Here is a 23,334-nt window from a genome sequence, read left to right as displayed (position 1 = left end):
GTATCTAACAATGGATAATTTATTTAATAACTGTCATTTTAAAGAAGAAAGCTAGGTATGTTTTTTGGTCATTAGAATAAGGAAACAGTCAAATGGTAAATTGCCTAGCAGCACATTCATTTGTTTATGAAGTATATTAATTTGCTATGGTTTTCTTTTTAGTTCTCCATGGATTTTTTTATTAAGCTAATAAATAGGCTTTCTTCTGATATCCCAGCCATGAGACAGTCTCTTCAATCTGTCAACCATAAGCCATTAAAAAACAGTTCATTCAAAATGAGTGGGATAAAATAATCTTCCTGTTGTCTAAACTGACATTCACATGTTATCCCCCTGAGGTTACTACTTCCATCTATGTTGGCATTTGATTAAAAGTTGTCAGTACTGAAGGAAGACCATATGTTTGAGCAACACGTGAACAACCTCATTCTGAAACAGATTTAAATCATGGAAGCAAAGCAAAGAGAATGGGCCAACATGTATTTTCACGGCTGCTTCCCTTCATTGAAGTATACATAAAATTTGGGGAACTTCTCCAATCAAAAATAAAGGAATAAAATAAGTAGAGAGTTAAGTAGATCAAAGAGTCAAGAAATTAAGTTGTCAATAATAAAGTACTAAAGTAGAAGTAGAAGTTCTGTGTAGCCCTACCCTGTGGTTTCATGAATTTATCATTAGCAGAGCTCTTTATTGGAAACTTAGAAAATTAAATCAACCAATAACTTCTCTGTGCACAAACAGAGACAAACTGCACAAAGCATGTTGTAAACCCTAACCTCTGGCTGGGAGCCCTGGTGATGTAGTGGTTGCAGGTGGGGCTGCTAACCTCAAGTTCAGCAGTTCTGAATGGCAGTGAGTCAGTACTTATGGTTGCAATCTCATTTGGGAATGAGATTTCCTTGGTCTGTTCATGAAGCAATATTAGTGTAGGACATGTTTTAAATCAATTTCCCAAGATATGAAAAAAGCAGATTAAGCAAGGAAGCCCAAATGGAAAGAAACATTACCAGGCCAAAGATCACCAACTCATCTGGGATTAGAAGCCATGAAGAGATCAGACCTTGCCCCAGAGCAGACAGAGAGAGAGAGACTACCTCTGTAGAGCTGATGCCCTGAATACAGGCTTCAAGTCTCCTAAACTGTGAGAAAACCAAGCTCTGTCCATTAAAACCACCCCCTTGTGGTATTTCTGTTATAGCAGCTCTAGATAGCTACAATGGCCGGTTTCTTAGCACAGGAGACTTTCTAAGGAGCGTGAATAAGGTCTCTAGCCATTGACTCTGTGCCCAGTCCCTGGGGCATCCATGCAGGTGCCTGGGTATAGAATAATAAGTCAACTGAGTTACCGACTTTTCTAGTGTGAAATTTAGTTCCATTTAGCTCTTGTTAGAACGTATCCTAAAAGTAAATATCTTTCTGGTATTCTCTGCTTTCAGTCAAGATCCATCTGACACCAGTAATGATATCCTTTGTCCCAAGTCCTCTTCTGAATCCAGCCTGACTCTTTGGCAGTTCTCTGTCAATGTACTGCTGCAGCCGTTGTTGGATGATCTTAAGCAAAATTTTACTTGCATGTGACATGAATGGTTTTGTTTGAGTTTCTTCTGACAGCCACCCTGATCTTTTTTTTCTGTCCTGTTTTTTTAATGACCTTGTGTTTCCTTCATGAATTATGTTCTTGAACTTCTCCCACAGCTCATCAGGTCTACTGTCATTAGTGTTCAATGCATCTAATTTGTTCTTGAAATTCAGGTGGGACAGACTTGTAATTTAGCTCTCATGAAGTTGTTTTAATTTCCTTCAGCTTCAACCTGAACTTACACAAGAGCAACTGATTATCAGTTCCTAGTCAGCCCCTGGCCTGGTCTTAGCTGCTAACATTGAGCTGTAGTCCATTTGATTTCTGAGAATTCCACCTGGAGAGGCCACGAGTCTATTCCCCTTTTGTGTTGTTGAACAAAGGTATTTGCTGTGAGCAAGTCATTGGTCTTTTACAATTCTGTCCAGGGATCTCCAGCTTCATCAAGACCACATTTTCCAACTACTGCTCCTTCCTCTTGGTTTCCAACAGATGCATTCCAATTGCCGATAATGATCATTGCATCTCAATGGCATGTTTGATCAATTTCAGAAAGAAGATATTGGCAGAATTCTTCAATTTCTGCATTCCTCATGGTATTTTGGTTAGCAATGGGCTGCTAACCACAAGGACAGCAGCTCGAAACCAGTAGCCACTCCATGGGAGAAACGTGGGGCTTTCTATTCTTGTAAACCATTACGGTTTTATAAACTCGCAGACACAGTTCTACCCTGTTCTGCAGGGTTGATATGAGTCAGCACTGACTCATTGACAGTGAGTTTCATTTGTGATTTGGAGCCTTGGTTGTTGATGCATACATTTGGATAATCATTGTTGTGTTGGGCTGAGTCCTCTAGAGAAACAAAACCAGTGACACTTGTGCGTGTTGTTTATAAAAAGAGATTTATATCAAGAAATGGCTTACATAGTTTAGAAATAGGTAAGTCCAGCCCAGTTTAAGTGAAGTTTCTCCTGATCCTAGAAGCTGATGAGCAGGGTGCAATAGGATATGGAGGCACCAGACACGGACGACGAAGCCAAGACAGCAGAGGGGACAGCCTAGTGGGTGTAGAGATCTGAAGTCAGATGAGTGGATCCACCAGCTAGTCTGCTGATGGCTCCTGGATTGGCAATGATGCAATAGGAGATCAGGAAGCACCTGCAAGGTCCAACTCCAGAAGGCAACGGGACAAAGAAGACTCAACTTTCCTTGGTCTCCCTGTCTTACACAAAAGTCTTACAAGCTCAAGGTGTCCTCAGGCTCTGACTTGATCGACAGGTTTGAATCCACCCCAAGCCAGGAGTGTCTGGTTGACACAATCCCTAACAACCACAATTGGATTGATTGAATTTCTTTGATTTTGGATGGATACAACCATATTACAAACAGCATTGTACTTCCGGATAGATCCTGAGACATCATGTTTGATGATGAATGCAATGCCATTCTCCTTGACTGTTTCATGTCCAGCATAGTAAACCCTATGAGCTTCTGATTCAAAATGGCCAATTCTGGTCCCTTTCAGCTCAGTAACACCAAGGAAATTGATCTGTATGCATCCCACCTCAGTTTTTGCAACACTCAATTTTCCTAGATTCCCACTTTGTACATTCTAAGATCTGATTATTGGTAGGTTATTACAGTTGTTTCTTCTCATTTTAAATTGTGCCCCATCAGCAAGTGAAGATCTTAAAGGCTTTACTCCCACAGGATTTATTCTATTCCCGTCACCAAGGTCAACAGCACTTGAGAAGGCAACTCCTCCTCAGTCATATTTCAAGTGCATTCCGGCCCGAGGGGCCCATCCTCCGGCACTATCTCTGACAGTGTTCTACTTCCATTCACCGGATCCTCAGTATCTGATAATGTTTTGATTATATGCCTAAGGTTTTCAGCGGCTACTACCTCTGAAGCAGACCACTAATTCCTGTTTCATAGTCTGTTCTTAGTCTGGAAGGTCTGCTGAAACTTGTTCACTTTTGGTGACTCTGCTGGAATTTGAAATACCAGGGATATAGCTTCCAGCATCACAACAACACACAAGCCACCACAGCACAACAATCTGACAGACAAGTGGTAATAATCTATGTGGGAGCCCTGCAAATGGATTTTGGGATTTCACTGTCATCCAGAGCCTTCTGCAAACGGAGTGTTCATAATTAAAGCTCGGATACCATTCCCTCCTTTGGATTTGGATTTTATTATGTACAATCCTTGAATCACACAGGCTGGTGTGGTTCTTCTCTGTACACTTAGTCGACACCTCACTTATATGGCTGCTTGTTATAAGACAGGCCTTTAAACCCCCAAAAGCCATTCTTTCTGATAGCTGGGAACCACCTTGTTTCTTCACCATACATTGCTATAACACCCATATCTTCAGGGATCTCTTCATGAGGGAAAGTATTGAATTAGGGCCATGTCATAAGAACTAATTATTCTTAGACTGAGGCTAGAATTAAATGTGAGCCCCAAATTCACTCATACATCTATGGTTTTATATGTGTCTCTTGTGTTTTGAAAGTTATTCTCATATATTTCTGTAGATGCACAACAAAATATTTAAAAATTTAGCTCCACATATCTTAAATTGTCAATCCTTTTAAGTAAAATGTTTACTTTGATTCTTCCTTTCATGAGTTTTAGTTCAGACATCCACAGGTAGCTACATCATCCATCCTTTGAGAAAATATTTAGTATTAACTCACCACAAGGTTGGTGGTTCAAACCCACCAGCTGCTCCCAGGGGAATAAAATATGTTATTGGCTCTAGTTGAGATTTATAGCCTGAGAGATCACTATGGTGCAGAATCAACTCTGTGGCAGTGCGTCTGGTTTGGGTTTTCCTTTCAAAGTAATCTATCTTAATGATGGCCTAATCGGTTGAATAATATACTCGAACATTGGAGGCACCATTCACAGAAAACTTAAAAAAAATTTCTTGCCTCGCCTTTTGCCTTTGGGTTCAGGTGTATAGAGAATTTCAGAATTGGATAATTGCCTGGGGGGTGAGGGCGTCGGGGAGTGAGGGGGAAACAACTTTTTTTTTTTAATTTTTAATCCTAACCAGGTGCCATTTTGTACTAGAATGAATCCATTCCTTCATGTGTCTGTATTTTCACATTTTAGAAAATTCAGCCAGAATCTAGTTGCTCAGCTTTGGTATTTTGTGAAATGTGTTTACTTCGGATTATCTGCCTACCAAATTCGCTGTGGCTACCCAACAAGAGTCCTGGGAAATTTTCTCACAAAGAGTTACAACTATGTCAATCTCTTCTTGTTTCAAGGGTAAGTCCATTCTCCAGTGTTCCCTCCCTTCTACAGGTGAGGCTGACAAGGTCCAGCCTGGGGAGAAATGGAAACAGAAGGAATGCAGAAATAAAGCAATTCATGTGCAATGTTTGGCAAGAGAATAACCAGGCTTCTTTCAGCACATTTCTGTGTGTAGTTCTTCCAGGACCCTCCACACAGGTTCATGTTCTGGTTTTTGTATCCTGTATGATTGCCGTGATGACATTTTAAACAAAAATCAAAGACACATGAATCACACCTCAATAAATGCACTTCTGTGCACAACCTACAGACTACTTGTAATCTGGAATATTCCAAAATATTTGGTCAGTGTGATGTCAATTAAGTGTATTCACCACAGAAGAGTGTTTATCCCGCATAATACCAAATGGAATATTACATGGCTTGCTTATGCCTGAGAGGAAATTAGCTCTCCAGTCTGGTGATCTGACAGAAGCCTCGTCTTCCAGTTTCCTGGGGAGTGATGGGGTGGTATGAAAGGTGTGGCTGTTTGTGGTCCCACAGCCCCTTCTTAGGGAAGAGTTCGACACAGTGGAGCCCTCAGATGTTGAGTAATGCTTCACGTAGTGTCATCCTGCGTCCAAGTGGATGTCTTCTCCAGGGGTTACTGTTCATTCAACAGATTTAAAGTGTCATTTCTGAGGCTTGATCCAAAGAGTTGTGAGGGGCCGGAGATTAGCCATGGCTCTCAAGCCTGCGAGATGCTTTGTGGCAGGCAAAAAGAGAGAAGGTATTCTCTTAGTTCCCAGAGGACCCATCCCCAACTGAAACACAAGTGGTTCAGTCAGTCATGCTGACCTTGAAAAACCCATTGCTGTTGGAGCTACAGCCTAGAGCCAAGGATATTCACACCCCACGAGCTTATTTTCCCACATCTTTCAGTGATCATGTCTGTAATCTTCCCTAACGCATTCTACAGCAAAAGCACAACTCTACCAATGTGAACAATTTTCATTAATCCTGTGCTCCATCGAGTCTCATAGCACACAAATGTTAAAAATCCAAGTCCAGCTCAAAATGTATTTGAACAAGAAATACCAGTTTGTTAAGATCAGTAAAGGGGGCAAAGCATATACAACCCTAATCCTAGTGTGCAGGAGTTAGTTCCTGTGTGTAATCCTGTGCACAGGATTAGAGTACAGCAATTGTGCTCCTCGTCTACCTTTACTTTAGGAGTCACCTAGAGATATTTCCTGAGTCATGAAAGCTAACCTAATTCCCAGACACATCAACTTCGTGGATGAGACCATCCTCACCCGGCTGTCTAATACGATGTGCTTCCTCTCAGGTTCCGCCTTGTTCCATTCTTGACGGAGCTGAGAGCTGTGATGGACTGGGTGTGGACAGACACCACCCTGAGCCTCTCCAGCTGGATTTGTGTGGAGGACATATATGCTCACATATTCATCCTGAAGTGTTGGCGAGAATCCGAAAAAGTAAGGAACCAATTAAAGTGCCTATATTCCTGTTTGTTTCTCCTTGAAAGAGGCTACTTATCAGTGTGAAGTTTCGTGACTCTGAAGGCCAAATAAATCAAGGCAGATGCAACAAATGACTCAGACCTACAAATGTTCTGTCAATGGCCAGACTGCTTGCCTTGTGAATTTCAGACTCCCTGCTGTGTTTTCAGCAACATCATCTGGGTACCTTCTTTAATGGAATCTCTCTTAGGAAGAAGAAGTGCCATATTTCCGTGTAACCCAGTACTTCTTCAGAGCCCGTGTGGTAGCAGTTTGGTGAGGGAAAGCAGGGTCCGGTGGTTTGGAGTCCTGTCTGCCCTCTGGGTCACACTTAGCGAAGGAGAGAGAATTTAAACTCTGCATAAAGGAAATTGAAGTGCAAACATTTTTTCATTCTTCCAGGTTTAATAGATAGACAGAATTGCTATTCTCTAACGGATATTTCAAAGTTTAACAAATGTAATAGTAGTAGAAGTACCTCCCAAAAAATATTAGGCCAAGTGGTATGAAGTGCCTTTATTCTCATTTTGATAGTACCCACTTTGAAAGTCCTTTCATACAATCTCAAGTGTTTTCTGAAGCTTCCCCTGTCGGGTGGCCCATGTTACTTTGGCTCGATGTCTCTGTGGGTGGAAATTAGGGTTGTTTATAGCAAAGTTGAACACGCATGTCCTGAGGAAACCACAAGCTGATGGACCTGGAACAGGAGGGTGGATGCGATCACACTATGAGAGCCACTGTTTCAAAGGGACACTGAAGCTCGCAGCCAGGGTGGCAAAGGAAAGCTTGACCTGTGAGGAGAAGTCTTTGGTCTGATGTAAAAAAACTAGATGGTGACATAAATAATAGCTGTGCTTAACTATTTGAAATATGGACAACGAAAGGTTAGTATCAACTTGGGAGAGTCCAGGAAACTGAGTTACGATGAGCAGGGGAAGCTTGTAGGGGTGTCATGGAAAAGAAGAGATGGCTCAGAAGTGGCTCCCTTAAGAGACGGTCACCAAGAGCTATCCGGGTACATGGAGGAGCATGGAGAGGAGAATTCATGTCATAGCACATCTGGCCGAGAAGTGTTCAGTCCCCTTTCAGTTCCTGGAGCGATCCATTCAGCAAATATCCTATCAGTAACCGACCGCTGCTGACAAACTCCTGGGATAAACGGAAGGTATTGGTTTGGAAGAACCACTGTCTTATTTGCTTCTCAGTGGGTGGGCATGTGTGCTGCTGCTCTTGTCAGGTCACCCCTGTGGCTGCGGGGCCGTGGCTGCCTCAGGTGCCCCACGCTTGGCTAGACTCCCGCTCCATGGATGCAGTCATGCTCAGGGAGGCCAGCTGGACGTCGCCTCGTGGTGGTAGCACATTCCAAAGCACAGAGTGAACGTCAAATATCCCCTCACAGTAATAGTCACCCCTTTCTGCTGCAACGCACATCAAAAGCCTGGAGTGAAATGTCCAGAGAACTTGGTGGAGAGGTAATAAAGTCATGCCGCTGAGGTCATGACTACAGAAATGAGAAACATTTCGAGAACTTTTTCTTCTCTTTTTCTTTTTTGTGCAATCGACCATAACATTTATGAAGCACCTTCCTAGTGCTCTAAGCTCAGGGCTGACGTGGACTAACGATCCGAACATAACCAGGTTCTCCGCTTTCCTGGAATTAGCAGTGCATTGGGAGAAAGGTGTTCAGTAAATACACAGACTCGTGAAATCGATGAAAATGCATGAACAGGGATAAAAGATGCTCTGAGAGTATCTCCTAAAGGAAGGCTCGCGAATTCGAATATGTGCGGAAGGAGCTGAGAGCTGATGGAAGAAATCCCTTAGCAGGAGGGAAAGGGAGCATTTACATTGCTACATTTGTCCCTGAATCCTTTGCCCCAGCCATGTCTCCATTCATCTACTTTCACAGACAATTCAGGAGAAGACTTTCCTGTCTTTACATCCTGTCCCAAGTTTCGTATTTGTGTAACTCCTCTCCAATGTGTAGATTTCAATATAGACACCTCTTTCTCCAGAGGCCTTTTCCAACCCTCATTTGGGGTCACATCTTTCCCGAGGGGTTCCAGCAGTGCTCTGTACTTCAACAATCTAGTGCTTATCCCGTTATTCTTATCCAGTGAAAGCTCTGTGAGACAACCACGACCAACTGGAATGTATTCCAGGAATACAGGGATGATCAACAGACCAAAGAAAAAGGACTGTATGATCATCCCTACGGATTCAGAAAACAGCAACATTTGATATAATCCAATTTCCTTTCTTGATGAAAACCCTTAAAAAAAAAAAGATTGGGATGGGAGAGCAATTCCTCTGGGCATACATGAACAGCTCACGTTATAATCATGGGAAAGACTAAGAGGTTTCCCTTTGGAGTCAGTAACCAGCCAAGGATGTGTGCTCTCACCAATTCTATTCAGCATGGTATTAGAAGTTCCTGATGGAGCAATAAAAAAAGAAAAAAGGCATCAGAGAGATACCTGGAAGGGAAATTAAACAAACAATTCCATTTATAATAACATCTAAGAGAGTAAAATGCCTAGGCATAAATGTAACAAAGGACATGAAGGATTTATACAGTGAAAACTATAAGATGCTGCTGAACGAGGGAGTTAGATAAGATGGGGGCCTAATTAGACGCTCCATTTTGCCCCTGTGCACCAAAGACCCAAGAAAACCACGTGAAATAGATGCAGGTGACAATCCTAGTGCTCTTAATGGGAAAGATGAAATTAAAAATCAAGAATGATATCATGTGTTGACTGGAAGAATAAACTGTATAAAAGCAGCAATAAGGAGAAACATGAGCAGAGGTGCTCCACCCCCTGGTGTGGCACGGCGTGGTCATTTTGGAACATTGAAGGCAGTAGTCCTGAGTGAGGATCACAGGAAGGCACCTTGATGGAGTCTCCAATAAGACAGAAACACAATGTAGACAAATCTGGAGTGAAGCAAGGTGTGTATAACACAAGCCATACATAGGAAGGAAAGTGCAGGAAGTCTGGAGACTCAGCCAGCCACAAAGCAGGCACGAAACCCATGAATAGGGATATAGCCAATCATCAGTAAGTTCCCTGTAGGGGTTGGGGGCTCAAAGGGAGGGCCAGGCTTGTGGGGTATCATCTGGAGCCACTGGGCTCCAGAGATTCCTCTGCCCTCGCTTGTGTTCAGAGCAGAAACCAGGTAACTGACTGCTTTTGCCCACAGGTGCCCCAATGCTCATGCAGGTGACTGTCAACTAGAGAAGAATGTGTACTCTTTCTCTTGCCCTCAGAGCCTTCTGTGACTAGTGGTGTTGGCCCTGACCTAACCCACCCAGTGTTTCATGATGTCCCCACGGCCACCCCTTTTCCCACTTTGTGGGCCATCCAGACAACATCCCACCAAAATCCCTATCCCCTACCCTGCTACTGTGACCACTTGGTGGCCCATGCTATGCTCCCTTGGACCCTGACTGCACGTTTACCTTCACCACTGCCCCTCACCCGGATGTTGGGGTAGGGCTTGTCATCCTTGTTCCTGAGCAAGCAGAGCAGAATCAAAATGAGCACGAGCCCCAAGCCTCTTTGTGAAAAGTACCTGCCTCCTACCCATCTGTCAATCACCAGTTGGCACTTTGCACCCTCTGTTGCAGAGGTATCCTCAGCCCCGGGGACAGAAGAAGAAGAAGGCGGTGAAGTACGGCATGGGCGGCATGATCATTGTCCTGCTGATTTGCATCGTATGGTTTCCTCTTCTCTTCATGTCCTTGATCAAGTCTGTTGCTGGTGTGATCAACCAGCCCCTGGATGTCTCTGTCACAATCACCCTGGGAGGATACCAGGTAATGAAAGGGGTGGCTTGTGGTTTTGCTTTCAGTGTCACCTACCTATTTGGTATTGCCAGGGTAACCCCCTGTGCAATGTTTAGTTAGGTTTTCTGGACTCGATTATTCTACCTAAATGTGGACCTTTTGGTAAGTACTCCTACGTTGTGAAGCTGTTAGATGTGCCCTGTGAACAACAGAATGAAACACCGCCCGGTCCTATGGAACATATGAACTAAGGCAGAAAAGATTGTGATGCATATCTCTGTTCTGGTGTTGAGTACAGCAGTTATCACTTTTAAAAAGACATCTCCTTGGCCAGTTGGCATAAGGGCAGTTAGTAGACTATACAACTATACCATGTAAATACTTTTCAGTTCATCCAGACTCAGAGGAGACTCCAGAACCATTGACAATACCATGCACCTTTCTTTTCCAGCCAATTTTCACCATGAGTGCCCAACAAAGCCAGCTAAAAGTTATGAACCAAACCACGTTTGGAAAATTTATGGGTTCTTTTTCTAAGGACACAGTAAGTAAATGCATATAGTGGCTCTCTAATGAAGACCTTTCATCTAGGTGAGCTAACGGATTGTTGTATTATCGGTTCTTTTGCCAAGGGCTGTGGTGGCGGGAAGAAGGGCTTTTTAGCACGTATCACACATAGTCAGCAGGTTCCTCACCATTAATCAGTTGTAGCATCTGAAAAGTTATAGCTAAACTATTAGATGTAAATGTTGCTAAACATAATTTTAATTCAGAACATTCTAGCATAAGCTCAACAGAGATTGTTTCACAGTACACCTACTGTGGGAATCTACCCCAAGGAAGCAAGTCAGTATGTGCAAAAACTAAATGTAGGTGTTTTATATTAAAACATTCTCTATATTAGTGAAAATTGGAAGCATTTTGAAGATTCAACAAATGGGAATTTATTGAATTACCTACAGTGTCCATGAGGGACAGGGTACTGGCTACCCTAAAGTGGTCATTGTGGGAGAAGGCAGGGCTTACACTTTTTGTGTTATTTAGATGCTATGATGTATAAAGGGGCATCCTGGTTGCTTAGTGGTTGGGGTACTAATCATGAGGTCAGCAGTTTGAAACCACCTGCCACTTCCCAGGAGAAAGATTTGTACATTTTCTACTCCTCTAAAGGTTTAGTCTTGGAAACCCACAGGGACAGTTCTAGCCTGTCCTTACAGGGCTTCTATGAGCCAGCATCAACTGGATGACAGTGAGAGTGAATGGGTGTGTGAAAAGACTTTCCTAATGACTTATAGTGTAAAAATAAAATCATCACCACAAATTCTATAAACTATATAATTCCTTAAAACACAGTAATTTGGTAGTGGCATTGTAGGTGGTATTATCGTTTTCTCTATATTCCAAACATTTCATGGTATAACATTATTTTCATAATTAGACTTTGTTTTAGAAATAGTACTTTTTATTTAGAGAAAATGATCCAATGCTGCTCTCTTTCGTAAGGTTACCAGCACATAGCTCACAACGTCGAGTCGAAGGTAACCTTGGAGATGATCAGGGCTACTGTGTCCTGCTGGGTTCAATTTTGCATTTGACATTAGAGGAAGGCTCCCCAGAAGTTGATAATTGTCCTACTTATCAAAGAGTGGAAATGCTCCGTTAATGTCCGAGTTTTCCTCTTTCCTTTGGAGAGATTCTGTAGTTTATTTGGTGATAGCAACAGTTAGACTACAATGAAGCCATACGACTACATACGACTAATAGTTGCCCCGCCTGTGGGGAGGGATTTAAAACTAGTGCGCAGGATACTCAGGGTAATCAATTAGACAATGTTCCCTTTCACAGGAAATGCTTTCCAGACAGTCAGTTAAAAGGTAGAGTAATTGCTTTCTTTATGCAGCACGTATGTGATGTCTGTGGGTCTGGGTCCATGCAGGCTGCTATGCAATTTCTGGAAAATTATGAAAGAGAAGATGTCACGGTAGCAGAGCTGGAAGGAAACTCAAATTCTTTGTGGACCATCAGCCCTCCCAGTAAGAAGAAAATGATGGAAGAACTCCGGAACCCTAGCAGTAGCTTCTCTGTTGTTTTTTCATGGAGTATTCAAAGGTAGTTACCACAGTTCTATGAATAATTTCTCCTTTTAACCAATCTAAGCCTGGGGTGGAAGGGTGGGAAGATATCAGGTGAGCAAAATTAGATTAATATGTCTTTTATTTTCATTGTTATAACAATGGGACATTTCCATTTTAAGTTAATATTTTTGTATATCAAACAATGAATTGATCAATGATCATGTACAAAAAATAAAAAATACTAAGGACTTCTTAGAATCCCTTTCTACTAGTAATTTCCATTTTTGAAGAGAAGGTAGCAATCACTTCTATGGACCAGAGAGCGACAGAGGAAAAAGCCGTGATTCTGGGTCAATTGTAAGATTTCCTTTAAAAGTTCAAGTTTGAGCTTCAGAATGACGCACTTGCAGCATCCATAAACCGGACATTCGCTATTATCCTTCCAACAGATCTGTTCCCCAGGTCTGACGGGAAGATCAATACGAGCGTTAATAGTGCTCAAAGGGGGAGGACTGATGAAGATTCCTTCCCACCAAACCCAAGTCCTTGGCTAGCCTGCAGCCACTGCGTCCAACTTCTCTTGTTTATACAGAGCATATCTTAGAAAAGTTTGTTTCCAAAAGGTACATCCCCAAATCCAGTCTTTTTTGACGAAGCAGGAGGCCCCCCACTGCTAGAGGCAGGGGATTGCCTTAGTCTCCTTTCCCACCTTCTGATGACGCCGCCCAGGAAGCGAGCTCACAGGGCAGTGGCTCACAGTTCCCTTGAGTCCAGGGCAGCACATTCTAACTTGGCACTAGAATGTGCACTCTGAGAAGTGCAGAAGGAAGCCTTCTCCAAAGTCTAGGGAGAACAGGAAACACTCATTATTTTGAATGGGTTGTTCAGAGTTTAAAGATCTCCTCATAACATCGTACTTTTCTCCCTTTAAATGTTCCAAACGCTTCTCGTCAAGTTTACATTATCCGGTCGAAATTTTACATTGCCTTCTATTTTGAAGAGGCACAAAAACAAAACCCCGGAAATAGTTAAAAAGACACACACACACACACATTTAAAAAATATTCAGATCAAACATTTTCTTTGTTGCACTTTTTTATTTTCCTTCTGGTGAAAATATGCATAATAAAACCAAGCTCACCTTTCTGCTCCCGAGACATAATGATCAGTCACATTTGTGACATTCTTCACATCGTGTCCACATTCTCATGATTGCTGCTCTAGTGACTTCACTTCAACCGACCTGATCTCTTGACCCCCCACCTCCCACTCCGCCCAACCAGCTCAATTCTACTTTGCTCTAACATGGCTGTGGATTCTCTGGTGTTATATCGTGGGGTTTGGGGGGCTTTTTGTTTTTGTCCTTCCAAAGAAATGCAAGACAGCAATCCTGACTCCGTGTATGTAGCTGTCACTTAGTTAAAGGTGTCATCAGAAGATAGCTTCCATTTATGATTTGAAGGGTAATCCGGGGTCACAGTCTTGGGGACTCATTCAGCTTCAAAAGGGCCAGCAGGTCTAGATACATTAAGACTTTGAAGTTCAAATACATGTTCTCCCTATTTTATCAGGATTCATCTATTGTGCTCTTGATCACACCATTCAATAGTGACAGCCAAGAATGATCTAATTCTTCTCAAGAAGAGGAGGAGCCAGTGGCGTGTGTATCTGTTAGCCCTATAGTCCATTTGCTTCACTGATTCTTGGGTTTCCTCCTTTCTGTCTTGTTCCAGAAGAATACAGAAAAATAGCTGTGTCTTAGATGGCTACTTTTGACATGTTAAGGCCTCAGACACTTATCAACATACTGGGAAGTAGATAAACTTTATGAACTATGTTATACTCATCGATTAGATTGCTCCTGAAGACTGTGGTCCTAAACTCCAAACCGAGAATCGAATGTGTACACCTCCCCCCTTTTTAGTTATCATTACTGCTGTAAATCTATACACAATCCAGCATTTACCCATCATTCATCCCTCTTCCCTGTGTCTATCTTGTTGATATAAGTTACATCAGTCATGCTGTGTGAACTTCACCCATATTTATCGGTTCCATTTTTTATATTTCTATAAAAAAAGGGTGTCTACCTAGAGATCATGTCTCCATACCCCTTACCTCACCCCTGGTAACTCCTAATGAATGTTAATTCTGTTCATTTGTTTTTTACCTATTTGTATCATTTCATAATGGTAAGAACATATAATATTTGTGTGGGGGGGGTGTTTTGTTTTTTATTTTGTTTTGTAACTGACTTGTTTTGCTCAACATAATGTGCTTCAGCTTCACACATACTGTAAATTGTTTTGAGAACACATTTTTCTGTATTACGACGTAGTATTTCATGATATGTCTGTGCCACATTTTACATATCATTCAACTATTGATGGGCATTTTAGGTTACTTCTATCTTTTTGCTATGGTGAATAGCACTATTGAACATAGGTGTGCATGTCTGTGTCATGCCTAGAACATGTATCAAGGAATGGAATTACTAGATTTTACAGCAGCTTCACCTCTAGATTTTTGAGGAGTCACCAGAGTGTCTTCCAGGGTGCTTGTACCATTTTATAATCCTACCAGCATTTGACACAGAGTCCTGTGTTCCACATCCCCTCCAACACGTGTTATTTTCATTGTTGTTTTTTTATCTTAGCTATTCCAGTGTGAATGAAATGGTATCTCATCGTGGTTTTAATTTGCATTTCTCTGGTGGCTAATGATATTAAGCATCTTTGCATGTGTCTGTTGGCCATTTGAATATCCTCTTCTATAAAGTAACTGTTTACATCATTTGCCTAGTTTTTGATTGGGTGGACATTCTGTAAAAATCATAGATTCTATTAGTCACCATGGAGATTGACGTCATGTGGTTGATATGAGCAGGCGTTTAAAATTCATACTAGAGCACCAAATCCAGTCTACTCTGGCCGGTAGCTCTGCCTGCTCAAGTTCATCTCTCCCCTAGTGGAAACGGTGGTCTCCCTGGGTTCTGCTGACTTGTCTTCAATGCTGGACTTAGAAATGAGGGATAAAGGAAATGTTGGGACGGATGACAGTGGACTCAATGGCAACATGGTGACAATCATCACATTTAGAATTGTTGATTTTTGAGTCTCTTCCAGACATCTGGAAAGCCACAAACACTGATCTTTCTTTCCTGTTTTTCCTTCACAGAAATATGACTCTGGGTGCAAAAGCAGAAATAGCAACAGATAAGCTTTCTTTTCCTCTTAAAAATATCACTCGAGAGAACATAGCTAAAATGATAGCTGGGAATGACACAGAAAGCTCCAACACACCAGTGTAAGTTGATTTTCCCTGTCCGTATGGTGGCTTCGGACCGCTGCATACAAATACCCTGTGCATGAAATGCAGTTTCTTTCTGTCTGTCTAGTCCTGTGCCATCCTCACAATTGTTATGTTGAGCTGATTGTTGCAGTCCCCATGTCAATCCATCTGAGAGTCTCCTCTTTTAGACTGAGCATGATGTCTTTCCCCAACTACTGGTCTCTTGTATTCAAAGCAAGCGACACAAAGTCTCACCATCCTCACTTCAAAGGAGCATCCTGGCTGTACTTTTTCAAACAGCAATATTTTTTTTTCATTCTTCTAAAAGCCAATGGTAGAGCTCATATACTTCATCATAAATTAAAGGCATCCATTTTTCTGTCAGTCTTGCTTATTCATTGTCCAGCATTTAGTTGACTGAATACCATAGTTATTGAGAGACTGCCATGGTTTGGGCCAGGCAGACTGTCATGTTCACAGTGATGTATTTCAAGTCTAGAAAACACTGTGTAGCAGTTCTAATCTGTCGCCTGGTGTCTCTACGTTTCAAAATGCATTCCAGGGCACCTCACAACAACAACAAAGTGGGAAGGGCTTAGAATGATCATCCAACCTTCCACCGTTCGTTCTCGAGGAGAGCACAGATCTAGGGAAACATAACAATGTCCTCGAGCTCACTAAGCTCTGCGGTGACAGCAGTGGAGAGTCGGGTCCAGACCGGCAGGAGGCTCTTCCCACTCATCCCCGGAATGACGTTCCATCCTAAAGCTTAAAATTAGAATAGTGCCCAGTGCTTTTGATCACGGTGACAGGACCCAGCAAGAATGGCGAACCTTTGGCTTCCAAAAAAGTCACAGATGTGGAAAATCCCTTCAGAACCCTTTCAGTTTTAGTTAGCTTGTGTGCTGAGATTGTATATACATCTGGGTCCAGGTAATTGCCTGGCAAATGTGTACAGCTTCAGAGAGTTTTGATTATAATGAAAATTCATAAAGTAAGATGTGTGTGACCCAGTAGTAAAATGATCTCCTTCCTTGTGGATCCCTGACCGATGTGCTTTGTGCATAGACACTTGCCAGAGCTTCCAGTCTGAGAAGAAAGTCCTGGGGATCAACCTCTGACAATCAGCCACTGGAAGCCATATACATTGCAGGAGTTCAATCCCCAACCAATTGTGCAGACAGAGCAAGCCTGGGAAGCATTTCATTCTTCTGTGTTTGGGTTGAATTGGGGATTGGCTTTAAGATAGCTAACAACAACAACTTATGTAGATAGACGAGAGCTTCCATAATTAATTTTAAGGTCAAAAATAGCAAAAAGAACAGCAACTTTAGATTGATTAAACAAATTAATCACATCTCTTTTTCTCTCCTACTGCATAGGACTATAGAAAAGATCTACCCATATTATGTGAAAGCACCTAGTGATTCTAACTCAAAACCGATAAAGCAACTTTTATCTGGTAAGAATGATCAGAACTATATGGGGTGCCTTTCGATCATACTTTTATTCACTCTTTACATTTCCAAACTTTGTCAAGTTCTTTTCCAGTTATCTCTCCCTGTGTGGCATGGCTTGCAAGAATCATAAACCCTGTCTAGCTTCACTAATAGTGTGAGTTACCTAGGAACTTTTCTTCTTGTTGATGTAGAACCTGATTGACTGAAAATATTTTTAGCGACTTAAATTAATGATAAATCAGTCTTCTTATTTGTTTCTACTAGCAATTATAACTTTTGCAGAATTATTCTGATAATAAATATATTGACTCCTTACAAGAAGAACAATAAAATAATAGCGCGAAATATACTTGAATGTTCAGCAGTTCAACTTGAATTGTCCACTTCCATTGTAACAGGGATGACAGAAGATTACTACTTTGGGATTATTTTAGTTATCAAGGTTTTTAACTCACACATGCTTATTCAGTCAAACCCACATTAAAAGTCATTGCTTCTGTAAGGCCTCATGAGTCATACCAACCAGAAGTGATCTCTCCAATGGATCTTGTCAATGCCCTTCCTAGGGTAGTAGCCATCCACCCAGAAATTGATGGTCATGACATTTACCCCATAGAGATAAGGAACACTATCATATGCAATTTTGTAACCCCCTTTGTAACTAATAGAGCAGTGGTTTTCAACCTGTGGATTGCAACCCCTTTGGGGGTCGAGCGATCTTTTCACAGGGGTCGCCTAAGATCATCAGAAAACACATATTTCCGATGGTCTTAGGAACTGAGACACCATTCCTCTATCCATCTCTGCCCACATCCAGATACGCCCACATACGAGTACCCAGCATGAAGACTGTAACCCTTGCTACACCATGCATCAAGACAACTTTTCATTTATTTGTCATTAGAAATAAATATTCACAAGATATAATTACATATTGTTTTTGTGATTAATCACTATGCTTTAATTACGTTCAATTTGTAACAATGAAAATACATCCTGCAAGAAGCACACCAGCCTGTGTGACCACGAGGTGTAGAAGGGACCAGGTATCAGACATCAAAGAACAAAAAAATCATATCAGTGGGTGCTCACCTTCCCGATATGATCACTGAAGACAAATGTGTGCAAAAGCAAATGTGGTGAAGAAAGCTGATGATGCCCAGAAATCAAAAGATGTAGCGTCTGGAGTCTTAAAGGCTTGAAGATAAACAAGCAGCCAGCTAGCTCAGAAGCAGCAAAGCCCACATAGAAGAAGCACACCAGCCTGTGTGACCATGAGGTTTCGAAGGGATCAGGTATCAGGCATCAAAGAACAAAAAAATCATATCATTGTAAATGAGGGTGAGTGCAGAGTGGAGACCCAAAGCCCATCTGTAGGCAACTGGACACCCCTTTACTGAAGGGTTGTGGGGAGGAGATGAGCCAGTCAGGGTGCAGGGTAGCAACGATGAAACATACAACTTTCCTCTACTTCTTTAATGCTTCCTTCCCACTATCATGATCCCAATTCTACCTTACAAATCTGGCTAGACCAGATGATGTACATTGGTACAGATAGGAACTATAAACACAGGGAATCCAGGACAGATGACCCCTTCAGGACCACTGGTGAGAGTGGCGATACCTGGAGGGTGGAGAGATGTTGGGGTGGAAAGAGGGAACCAATTACAAGGATCTACATATAACCTCCTCCCTAAGGGATGGATAACAAAAAAAGTGGGTGAAGGGAGACGTCGGATAGTGTAAGATATAACAATTTATAAATTATCAAGGGTTCATGAGGGATGGGTGAGTGGGGAAGGAGGGGGGATATGAGAATCTGATATTAAGGGCTCAAGTAGCAAGCAAATGTTTTGAGAATGATTATGGCAACCAATGTACAAATATGCATGACACAATGGATGGATGGATGGATGGATTGTGATAAGAATTGTATGAGTCACTAATAAAATTTTTTTTAAAAAAGAAAATACATCCTGCATATCAGATATTTGCATTACAATTCGTAACAGTAGCAAAATGACCATTATGAAGTTGCAATGAAAATAGTTTTATGGTTTGGGGTCACCACAACATGAGGAACGGTATTAAAGGGCCATGGTACTAGGAAGATCAAGAACCGCTGTAATAGAGTATCTTCCTCTTATTAAATACTGGTAATATAAATGAATCAGCCATTTCAATCAAAAGTCGGTGAGTTAGGTTTTTATAGTTCTCGTTCGTTGTTGGGAATTACCAGCACAAATTCCCAAGGATGGATCTTCAACTTTCTCCTGGTAAGTTGTCCACCACGAGCATACAGCTATAATGCATGGAATCTCATCTGAAAGAGAGAAACCCCCTACAGAGGTCTTTTCCCATTCATGTTTTCTTCCTGGCCGTCTGTCCTCTTCATCCTGGATCTGTATGCCGTAGATAGTGACCAAGGTTTGTCATCGGAGAACAACTGCTGTGCATGTTCTGAATTCTCAAGATAACTTATGTTCTTTATCTTTTCTTTCTCCAGAAAGTAATTTCATGGATATCAGCATCATTTTGTCCAGAGACAATACAACTGACTCAAACAGTGAGTGGTGGGTTCTCGACCTGGCTGGAAAAAGAGTATTCCCCCAGGACACTCCAGCCTTAGAACTAATTGTCTTCAATGACAAAGTCAGTCCCCCTAGTCTTGGTTTCCTGGCTGGCTATGGGTAAGGACTCATTTCACAATTTATAGTCACAAGAATGTGTCATAGATATGTATGGATGGGAAGCCTTTTATATTCTTGGGACTGTGAATTTTGTATTAAAATTCGCATTTTGTGGATTCTTCATTTTAAAGATTGATAAACCAGAGTCCCAAAGAGTTCAAAGTGTTTGTATGTGTCTATAGTGAGGGAGGGCTAAAAACCACATTCCCTTGTTTCCTTACTGCACATTTTATTGTTGTTGCATAGTTTAATGTTATTAAGTGTCTAAATTCAGAAACAGCATAGAGTTATCTATTTTTTTTCTTTTCTGAAACTTATATATATGGTCAATTGACCACCATAGTTTATAACAGGTTAGATCTTACCAGATAAGCACATTATAAGGCTAAAATCTATACCCATTATTGACGAGAATTGATGTCATCAGGAGAATTTTTCTATTCAGTATTTTATTTTCAAAATGAATCTCTACAAAAATTATATTTTTGTGGTTCATTAAAAAATATTCAGGACATAAGTATGTTAAAGTGAAAAGATCTAGTGGTGGAAAAGTACTTCTAGTACAGTCAAATTTCCATCATGCATATTATAATTTCTATAAATAATATAAGCAATAAAACTATTATTACTGATTGTTTTCAAATATAAGATTGAAAATTGTGTTTCATTGTTCAAGTCTTATATGTATATATATTTTTAACAAAGAATATTCATTCCTTTTTTATCCAGAAAAAAAAAGTTACTATTTCCACAAGAGGGAGAAATTTTAAGTTGTGAAAGCTTATTGTATCTTCCATCCTAGCATTTGATGGAAAATGCTATTTTTGTTTTATTTTAGAAGTAGCCTATTAACCATATTTTGCTGCTACAAAACTTCCTGTTCATTTTTTTTTTCCTTTAGGATCATGGGACTATATGCTTCAGTTGTCCTTGTGATTGGGAAGTTTGTCCGTGAATTCTTCAGTGGGATTTCTCACTCCATCATGTTTGAAGAGCTTCCAAATGTGGATCGAATTTTGAAGTTGTGCACAGATATTTTTTTAGTCCGAGAGACAGGGGAACTGGAGCTGGAGGAAGATCTCTATGCTAAATTAATATTCCTGTACCGTTCGCCAGAAACAATGATCAAATGGACCAGAGAAAAAGCAGACTGATACCCTAGGACAAAGACTGCAAATATGTGAATTTTCAAAAAAGCACAATATTCTCATAAGAGCTAAGCATTTTCTAGTTCAATGGAAATGGCTTCTCTTCTGACAGGTGGCCAAAGGAATTCCCTTCCTTTTGACACAAAAGCTACCTGGCAAGTTAAGGCTCTGCTGAAGTTCTTTGTAATTCCATTTCTCTGGAATCAGGGTTGCTTACTTTGGTTTAGTCAACAGGATCTTGCATTCCGATTGCCTACAGAAGGAATCCCTTGCGACCCTCTTCCGCAAAGAAAGAAGACAGAAAGAGCCCTGAGAAGGAAAGGCACCCCGTGTTTCACGCTGCTGAAGATAGGCCATTGTGAAACGATACCATCAGAGAACCTGCAGTGCTCCATCTGCAAATGGGAAGCTGCTACGATGGTGTTCCGTGAGCCTTCAGCGTATCTCTAACCCGAACAGCAATAGGAGGCTGAACACTCCTGGGGTGGGAAGAGATGGGCCAGAAACCTTTCAGAATGCCAATGGAAGCAAAAGCCTCACTCTAAGCAAAAAGATAAAATTACTGCCTTATCTGAAGACTAATTAGTTATCTTTCCATTAAATACCAGTGACTTCTCAGGAAAAATAAGATCAGCAAAACAGCTATGTAGATAACTGGCTTGTGGATGCCCAGCTAGTGACTTTCTTCGGTGATAGTAATGGTTCTACTTCAGTGACTCCCCCTCACGAAAGAGACGTGAGAGCGCACACACTAGAAAGAATCCCTACCCCACAGTTGCATTTGGACAACTGACTTTGTAACTCTTTAATAACCGACGTCATCATCGCTCTCCTGCCTTCTCCCCACCCGTCAACATGCTTTTCCCGTGTCGATGATTTAAGGCAAAAAGATTTTTCCAGTATTTGACAACTTCCTTCCTATTTTTCAGGTATAACAAGGAGTTTACATATTCCAATTCACATTTTTACATCTGAGACGGGTTTTTTAAGTTCATAATTATGAAAGAAATCTGTATATTGAGCTTGGGGAAATAAAAATGGCCTTTTCTTAAATTATTTTATTGATAATACCACATCTTCATGGAATAATAATGTAGCATGAAAAATTTATGATTGAAATGTAGTTTTCAATCCATATAAAAGCAGTTTCTGAAACGATTCATTGAATGGATTAGAATGATAAAAATTATACTATGTAATGTGGGTGCAGGACTGACTTCAAATAAACCATATGTCGCAAAAACATTTTCATTGATCCTTTATTCTGCCTTTTTCATGAAAGATTTTCAATAGAGTATCCAGGATTTGGAAAACATCAGTGGAGACGTAGAAGCTACTTTGTGTTGGTTGTGCTGTTCTCCTTCGGATGAACTATGTGAGCAATGGAAGGAAGGGATGCTGGGTAACAGATTGTTTTTATAGAGGAAGCTGTTCTGAATGTTGGACTTCAAAACAGCGGTGTTCACATGGTCTTTGGGGATTCCAGAACCTTCTTCTCATGCTGTGAAAGCCAGAGCACCTTGCACCCACCCTGGACCTCCCAGTCATTGTGAGGGCAGGCTCAGACCACTTTAGTGGAACTCTGCAGAGGGCAGAGGGATTCCTCAGTCGTAGGAAGAATCATCGTGCATATTTCTGGTGTGTTTATAAAAGTAAACACAAGGAGTTTAACTGAGGGTTAATTATTTGGGAAAGAGTAGGAAATGCTCGCTATAAGCAAGCATAAAGGACAGTAGATACCATTGAAATTGAAATATGTTCTTAGAATTGAAATATTTCTAAGAAAATGATTTCTAGGACAAAGCTCCCTGAGGCATCTGAGGGTAAATGTAGAAAGCAAGCTTGCTGTCCTAAGAAAGCAATCCTCGGGGGAAGATGTACTAAGAGTGACAGGCACAGTGGTGAGGAATTCCAGCAGGATGCCTGGCTCTGTCACTTTGATCAAGGAAGTCCTGGGCAAGTCAAGTCATCTGCCCAAGACTCTTTTACGAACAGCATGAAGGGACCAGCAAACGTTAGCCAACAATTGTCTAAACGTCAAATGTGCCATTCTCTGCCCACGTAGATACTCCAGCACATTATTCCTCCTCTCTGTGCGTAGGAAGTGCCATGTGACATACTCGGGAGTGGGCCTGCAGAGACCCCAGCACCCATGACAGCCTGCTTTGTGCCACTAAGGTGCATTGCTTCTTTGCAGTAAGGTGGTTTTGCAACAGAATTCTCAACTTCTCACCAGAATTCTCAGATGAGAGCCCTGAGTTCCACATGCACTGCCACCATCTATGCTGTTAGCAGAGGCTTCCATGCTTCTGTGATAGTGGACAGGTCTCAATGGAGCTTCCAGACTGAGACTGCCTAGGAAGAAAAGCTTGCCTAATCGACTTCAAAAAAGCAGCTAATGAGCGCCCATGGATCACAACACTAATCCACAAGTGAATCCGGGCGGTGTTTCACTCCGTTGCCATTAGTCAGGGTACAACGTAAGAGTAGCTAACAACAACAAGAGTCCTACTTCCCTTACAATGAAG

General features: G+C 41.4%; 1 protein-coding gene across 1 annotated transcript in view; it reads left to right on the top strand.

Annotated features, from left to right (window-relative positions):
* The window catches only part of PIEZO2 (piezo type mechanosensitive ion channel component 2), a 600,576-nt gene extending 578,563 nt beyond the window's left edge, over positions 1-22,013 (top strand). Inside the window, exons 53-61 of the mRNA XM_045298343.1 lie at positions 4,710-4,868; positions 6,181-6,328; positions 9,984-10,172; positions 10,594-10,686; positions 12,079-12,251; positions 15,395-15,523; positions 16,891-16,970; positions 19,475-19,658; positions 20,560-22,013. Coding sequence (XP_045154278.1) covers positions 4,710-4,868; positions 6,181-6,328; positions 9,984-10,172; positions 10,594-10,686; positions 12,079-12,251; positions 15,395-15,523; positions 16,891-16,970; positions 19,475-19,658; positions 20,560-20,812 — 1,408 coding nt within the window. The 3' untranslated portion in view covers positions 20,813-22,013. The remainder of the gene's footprint in view (positions 1-4,709; positions 4,869-6,180; positions 6,329-9,983; positions 10,173-10,593; positions 10,687-12,078; positions 12,252-15,394; positions 15,524-16,890; positions 16,971-19,474; positions 19,659-20,559) is intronic.
* Positions 22,014-23,334: the final 1,321 nt, after the last annotated feature.

Source organism: Echinops telfairi, unplaced genomic scaffold (assembly GCF_000313985.2).
Source record: "Echinops telfairi isolate 266 unplaced genomic scaffold, ASM31398v2 ScPeMD7_4;HRSCAF=17, whole genome shotgun sequence".
Taxonomy (NCBI): domain Eukaryota; kingdom Metazoa; phylum Chordata; class Mammalia; order Afrosoricida; family Tenrecidae; genus Echinops; species Echinops telfairi.
The sequence above is the reverse complement of the archived record's forward strand: the minus strand, read 5'-3'. Positions and strand labels throughout refer to the sequence as shown.